Source organism: Elephantulus edwardii, unplaced genomic scaffold, assembly GCF_000299155.1.
Source record: "Elephantulus edwardii isolate Elephantulus edwardi_28Jun2011 unplaced genomic scaffold, EleEdw1.0 scaffold00059, whole genome shotgun sequence".
Taxonomy (NCBI): Eukaryota; Metazoa; Chordata; class Mammalia; order Macroscelidea; family Macroscelididae; genus Elephantulus; species Elephantulus edwardii.
The window spans coordinates 14,909,406-14,916,882 of record NW_006399809.1 but is presented as its reverse complement, the minus strand read 5'-3'; the positions used below and the strand labels follow the sequence as shown (position 1 = coordinate 14,916,882).

Genomic DNA, 7,477 nt, shown 5'->3' with positions numbered 1-7,477 from the left:
TTTCTTTCCAACAAATTATAAGATCTTTAGGAGCTATAAGAGAGTATGTACTTCTCTTGAACTCAAATGAAAAGTAACTTATTACTAGGCAAACATGACCCATTTCATTGTAATCCTCAATCCATGGCCCTGTGGAGATCTGGATGTGAACTGAGATTGTCTTTGACGGCTCTTACAAGACCTCAGCTAAGTGGCAAATCCCTAGCATTTTGCATAGGAGAAGATTCAGTTACTATTTCTTTTCCCTGACCTACATCCCTTTTCCAGTATCTTCCATTCTTAGGTGTGTCCCCTGCTAACTTTCTTCCCACATGGAATTTGAAGCACCACACTGCAGTCAAACTACCCTCATTTGATTGATGACTTTTTAACAAGTGCTTTGGGCCAGTATCACTATCCATGAAACCACCAAATGGACATCTGCTGTAGACTGCTGAAGCTCATCTGAGCTCCAGGCCCTCAAGCTGGTGAGAACTTGTCGGAAGGGGCTCATGTTTCCCTGGCTGTTTCTGTTCTGGGGACTGTCAGACGCCCTGAGCCTCTGCAGCCATTCGTTCATTACTTTTAATGAGCACCACCTTCACCAAGACATTAAAATAAAATACCAATGGTCTGTCTTGGATATTCTTTCCAATTGTTGCATTTAGTTCTTTTTCCACAGGCATATTAAACATTAAAAAAAGAAAGCCAAATCTCACCTCTGCCAATTTTATCCTAAGTGGATTTGGCGTTGTAAAACTATCATACCCTGAGTTGGTGATTTTTTTCTTTTCTTTCAAGTCCCTGTGTACTAATACTTGACATTTGTGTTAAAAACATAATCATGCAATTACTTGATTTGTCATATATTTGAACATTATCTATCTTTTGGATATAATAGAGAAATACTGAGTGTGCAAATCTTTAAGAAAGATAATTTCTTTCTGGAGAGGGTAAAGTTATTATTTTAAACTCTAAGGCAAATGTAGTGATTTTAAGGAGGTTTTTTTAAATTGACAGAACTCTGTTGCATGGTGTTGTTATGTACCATCCATTTGAATATGACTTATAGTGACCCTATGAACAGATTGGAACCTTGTCTGATCCTGCACAAAAGTGTCCATCTCTGATATGGTCAAGTCCACTGTTACAGTTAACTCCCTTGATCTTCTCTAACCATGAAACCTTTTTTTAAAAGGACCGGCTCCACATGAAAACATGTCCTAAGTATGTTGGGCAATCCTTGCCTCCTTACTTACACTTTTGGTTGCACTTCCTCTAAGAAAGATTGTTCTTTGGTAGTCCATAGATATTAAGTAGTCTTCTCCAGCACCACAATTTAAGGCATCAATACTTCATTTGTCATCCTTATTCATTGTCCAACTTTCAGATACAGAGGAAGCAAGTGAAAATACTATGGCTTGGATAAGGTACATCTTTCCTTGCTCTTTAGCACCTTGGAGAGATCCTTGATAACAGATTTCCCAATGCAATGCAACCTTTGATTTCTTGACCGCTGCTACCATGAGTGTTGATTGTGGATCCAGGTAAAAGTAAATTATTGACAACTTCAGTCTTATCAAGGAAACAAATTGTTACCCCTAATCTGCTGGGTGCTGACATGATACATGGAGGGGTGATTGAAGTTGTTGTGCTATAGGATGTAAAAGCTTTGCTAGAGGTTACTGATACTACCAAATATATTAGAAAGCTGGTCACTGGTGGAGCAGACACTGAACAACGTCCTTATTTAAAGGTAATTCAACAATATTTTCATCTTCTAGCCATGTGGCTTTGGAATTAACTTTGAGTGAGGTGTTTGGATATATTTATGTGTGTGTTTAAGTGGGAAGTAAGCAGATAAATGCTAACTCTTTTACTACCCAACATGGCTTGTATTTGTGGAACACAAAAGTTCATCAAATTTTTGAAAAAGAAATCAGAGTATACCACCTGTGATTTGCTAAGAGCTCAAGAACTGTGCAATTATCCCTAACTGAGGTTTGTGATTTCTACAGGTAATGGCCCTAGCAGACGCCATAGAGGAAAACCAAGGCCATTTGTTCCAGTCGTTCACCAGGCTGACAAGTGCCACCCATTTGGTGATTCTGCTCATCAGCCTGTGGCAGAAGCTTAGCGCTGACCAGTTTGCTATTCTGGAAGCAGCATTTCTGCCACTCCAACAGGACGCTCAGGAATTGGTAAGATCCCCGGATCCTAACGCAGGAATAGCAAGCATTATATGGAGGGTTTCAGTATTACAAAAATATATGGCTATTATGTTTTGTAAGGTACAAAATGAAGCTTTGAGTTTTTACAGAAAGAGTATTATCTGCCCTTTCTTTAAACTATCAAAAAAATGGCCTTTTATTTAGGCCAAATTAATTCTAGATGGTTTTAAAAATAGGTACATAGTCCATTTTTATAGTCTACTTTTTAAAGTGTTCTTCAATCACTTTCAATCCAGGAAATCGTCTGAGTGATGGCAATAAACTTTCAGATTAGCTAATCCTTCCCTTTTCTGCCATAAAAAGCAGGCCAGCCATTTTTATTTGCTCTACTTTCTTAAATTTCATGTTACTTGGAGGGTGAGAGAGAACTGAGATAGCTTTGCTAAGTAACAGAGATACCAAGTTCTTCATATATAAGCTCTTGTGCCTTCATTTCTGATATAAGTAGTTTTGAATAAAAAAGTGAAGATGAGGGTAGTGTTTGGAGTTTCTGGTGAAGGATATTTAGATAAACATTTCAGTCCTTTCAATCCTAGGCCATATGTATGAGATTAATAGACACTATTTTGAGGAACTTTTTGCATATGCTTATTTACAAAGGAAAAAGACACATCTTGAGAATTAAAGACATATGAATCTATTTTTTTGAATGGAGATCTGAAAAATAATTTCAGATTAATTATTAAACCTAGAGATGAGTACATGGTATTAAAAAAATACTGCTTACACTTACACTTTTGTCCTGTATTAACTGCTTTGTTCCATGGAATTATTTAATTTAATCTAAAGTGTATCCCTGTAATGCAGTAAAGATACTGTTTTCATCCCCAATTACATATGAACAATTTAGACTTTGAGAGTGATTGTTGCTAGCTGTGGTCAAGCTGAGTTGGTGATCTGATCTTATAACAAAACTAACTGTTGATGGGCTTACACCATCTTTGTGATTGTTGGTGTATTTGACTCCATCATTTCAACTGTTTCTGAAACTTGTACAGTAGTAAAAGCATAGACCTGGGCTTCATACCTAGGTTTGTCTGCCTCCAATGCACACATCTTTAACCACTGCAGAGTATTTAGTGAACAAGGTTGTGAACATGATTCAGAACATCACAAACTCAACTGCATCTCATTTTCTAGCGTTGTATCAAAGGATTGGCTAATAATATTTTTCTAAGTTTTCTTCTGATGAACTGTTTTATTTTATAGCATTTTTTCCTTAGTGGAATATTTTTTAAAAAAAAATTTATATTGGTTTGCTTACAAAGTTCATATACATTGTTTTACACTATCCTTTATTTACATTGTGTTTCATATAATCATTACCATAATTATGCTTTATAAAATTAATCATCAATGAACTATGTCCACCATTACTCTATCTTTTCAGACTCTAGCCAAATCTTTCCCAGTTTCTTTACCCACTCCTCCCTCTACCCACCAAATTGTACAAACTTATGATTTCTCCCTACCCCTCTTCATCCATCCCTCTGCTCCTACCCTCTCCACCTTGGATTCTATACACATTTTACTGCTTTCTAGTTCTACAATATTAGTCTTGTGTAGTATTTGTCCTTATGAGACTGAGTTATTTCACTCAGCATAATGCTCTCCAGTCCTTCCCAAGTTATGTGGTAATTTTTGAAATTGTTCCTGAGTGATGCATAGTATTCCATTGTGTGAATGTACCAGTTTCTCAATTAATTTGACTGTGGTTGGACATTTGGGCTGTTGCCATGTTCTTGCGATGGTAAATAACACTACTAAAAACATTGATGTACAAGTCTCCGTTTGTGTCTCATTTCTAATTTCTCAGGGTGTATTCCGAGCAGTGGGATATCTGGATCATATGGACTTTCTATGTTCAGCTTTTGAGGAAACCTCAAACTGTCTACCTTCCAGAGTGGCTGTCCATTTTACAATTCTACCAACAGTGTCTAAGAATAGTTCCTATCTCTCTGCATCCTCTCTAACATTTATTTTCTTGATGTCCTGTTAAACTTTGCCACTGCTGCTTGGGTGAGATGGTACCTCATTGTGGTTTTGATTTGCATCTCTCTTATTGCCAGTGATTGTGAACATTTATTTATGTATATGTCTCTTGGGCATCTGAAGGTCTTCCTCTGTGAAAAATCTTTCTGTGTCTCTAGCCCATTTTGTAATTGGGTTATCAGTCTTGTTCTTGAGAAAACCCTGTAGTATTGTGTAAACTTTTGTTATGACACCCTTGTCTGAGATGGTATTGTCAAGTGTTTTTCCCAGTCAGTAGATTTTCCTTTCACCCTGTTGGAAAAAATTTTTGATGCACAAAGGGATTTTATCTTTAGAAGGTCCAATTGATCAATATTATCCTCTCCTGGTTGTGTATTTCTGGCTGTTTTTATCAGCCTTTTTAAACCATGAAATAAGTCTTCAAAGGTTATTCCACTTTGTCTCTTAGGATTTTTATAGATTTTGGTTTTATCCCTGGTCTCTGATCCATCTTGAGTTGAATTTTTGTGTATGATGAGAAGTGTGCTCCTGTTTCAGATTTACCAGCACCATTTGTTGAGGAGGTTGACATTTTCCCATTTGACAGGGGTTCCCCCCAACCTTGTTGAATATCAGTTGACCGTAGATAGGTTAATTGCTGGGGGTTTAATTCTGTTCCATTGGTTGATGTGCTTGTCATTGTACCAGTACCATGCTGTTTTGGTTATTACAGTTGAATGGTAGGTTTTGAGATCAGGGAGTGCTATGCCTCCAAAACATTCTTGTTTTTCAGAAGTGCTTTGCTTATTCAAAGTATTTTTCCTCTCCAAATAAATTTTCTAATTGCCTTTTCTATCTCTTTAAAAAATTAGTTTAGTATTCGTATTGGAATTGCATTCAATATATGGATTGCTATTTTTTTTTTTGGTAGAATTGTCATTTTCACTGTATTGAGTCCTGCGATCCATAAACAAGTTCATTTATTTAAGTCATCTTATTTCTTGCAGAAGTGTTTTGTATTTTTCTTTGAAAAGGTCTTTTGTGTCTCTTTTGTTGTTGTGTACCATTGAGTCAGAACCAACACATAGCTGACCCTCCAGTGGGTTTCCAGAGGCAGTTAATCTCATGGGAGGATATTGGTCATTCTTCTACACATGAAATAAGCAGATCTATGCTTTATTGACACTAAGAAGACATAATTAAACTATGAAATAAGTAGGCCTATTTTAAGCTTTTTTTTTTTAATTAGTAGTAAAATATACTTAAGCAGTGAGTATACTTCATTTAATCACTGGAATTATGCTAAATGTTGCTCAAGGTCACTAACTGCTTGGTAGGAGTAAGATGGGCAGTCTCTTCCCATGGGATTAACTGCCTCTGATAACCCACTGGGGAGTCAGCTATGGGTCAGTTCCGACTTGAGGATACACAACAAGAGCATGCTTAGTTGACACTAAGAAGGCATAATTAAACTGTGAAATAAGCAGAGTTAGCATAATCTAAGGGTTTTGCTTAATACAGTCTGCAAAAGTTTTCATATCCCAGTGGTGCAACAGACAAGGGTGTTGTGTGTTTGAGGTTACATCTCAGCTTTTCTTTCTTTGTGATATAGGCCAGTAGTGGGGTTGTTGTATCCAGTAGTATTTCTGTTCTCAATTTTCTAAGAAAGTGCCAAGCTGCTATTCGTAGTGATTGCAACATTTTAACATTCCACCTTCAGTATATGAGCATTGCAGTTTCTCCACACCCTCATCAGCATTCATTCCTTGTTGTTTACTAAACTTTTCTATTGTTGCTGGGATAAGATGATTCCTCTTTTCCCACCCCCCATCTCTCCAATAGCTTGCTGTAGTGATCTTGTGGGAAGGAATTACGCTGCCAATCCAAAAAAGCATGTAGTTTAAATATACTAGCAGTTCTTCAGGAGAAAAATGGGCAATCCCCTCTTAGGCAATTGTTGTTGTGTGCCATCGAGTCATCTGTGCCTTACAGCAACCCTATGCATAATAGCTCAGAACCCTGTCCTATCTTGAGCCGATTTCATTGTCTCCAACACATCTACTGCCATTAGCCCAGTTACTGAGTCAATCCATCTCATTTAGGGTCCTCCTCTTTTGCACTGCCTCTCCACCTTTCCAAGCATTATGCTCTTCTCCAAAGACTGGTCCCTCCTGGCAACATGTCCAAAGTATGTGAGACAGAGCTTCAAAATCCTTGCTTCGAAGGAGTAACTTGGTTTCACTCTCTCTAGGACAGGCATGTTTGTTCTCTTGGCAGTCCATGGTAGGTTCAATACACTTCTCCAGCATCACAGCCTAAAGGCATCGGTTCTTCTTTTATCATCTTTAGTAATTGTCCAGCTCCCTGATGTATAACAAGTAATTGTGAAGACCATGGCTTGGATCAAGCACACCTTTGTCTATAGACTGACATCATTACTCACCCTCTAAAAGCTTACTGAAGGGTTGGCTATGCATTGGTTAGACCTGATAGCAATGAAAAACAGTGAACACAATAGCTAGCAGGGGAGCTCTGGTGGTTCATAGAGAATTTGAGAATTTTAGAGGTTGGTCTATTCTGCAATGGCCCTCGAGCACAAAGTCTGTTAGTGTCTTCCTTTACAGTTTCACTCTGTTTTTCATCATACTGTGGTCCAGGTGTAACCAGTCTCTGGGTTTAGCTGGAATCACACTGATGCTAGCATTCTAAATTCCACTGATGTTTTTGCATTGTGCTGTCATACAGCCTTCAGACTCCCAGCCACAGAGCTTTCAAGCTCCTATAAAAATCTTACCCAGTATCTGTGCAGCCCTGTAAGAGACCTAAAGAGAACTCCTAAGCTGACCCATCTTGTTCTCTCTACTCTCCCTTTCCTGTTGAGTTCCTGGTGTTGATAATGACCTGTCGACACCTGAAGCCTGCGAGGTGCCAGCTCCCATGCCAGCCCTGCTGGGATTGTTGCCCATCCTGACGATGCTGAAATCCTCACTGAACATTCCTATTTCCTGACTGGCAGCCTCACTTGTGCCAAACTGCTCTTCTCCATGTCCTCTTTCATCCTGGCTGTGCCGTTCCTGACAAAGGTGAAGGGAATGAATAGCCAGCTCTCTCACTTTGTGTCCCTTTTTGTCACCTGGATCATGAGGAGAGGCTAGGGACAACATTGTGTTTCCACAGATCACCCTGGAAGTAAGTTCTTTCAGTTTTTGGCTAAACCTACAAGTAATCTGATTGTGGAGCCTCCAGCTGAACGAGCTATCAGTACTTTGGTCTCCATTCTAGTTTTCCCCTAGTGT

General features: G+C 38.5%; 1 protein-coding gene across 4 annotated transcripts in view; it reads left to right on the top strand.

Moving 5' to 3' along the window:
- The window catches only part of BBS9 (Bardet-Biedl syndrome 9), a 677,588-nt gene that overhangs the window by 529,567 nt on the left and 140,544 nt on the right, over positions 1 to 7,477 (top strand). For all 4 annotated transcript variants that reach the window (XM_006887603.1, XM_006887602.1, XM_006887601.1 and 1 more), the window contains one exon: positions 1,998 to 2,180. In XM_006887603.1, coding sequence (XP_006887665.1) covers positions 1,998 to 2,180 — 183 coding nt within the window. The remainder of the gene's footprint in view (positions 1 to 1,997; positions 2,181 to 7,477) is intronic.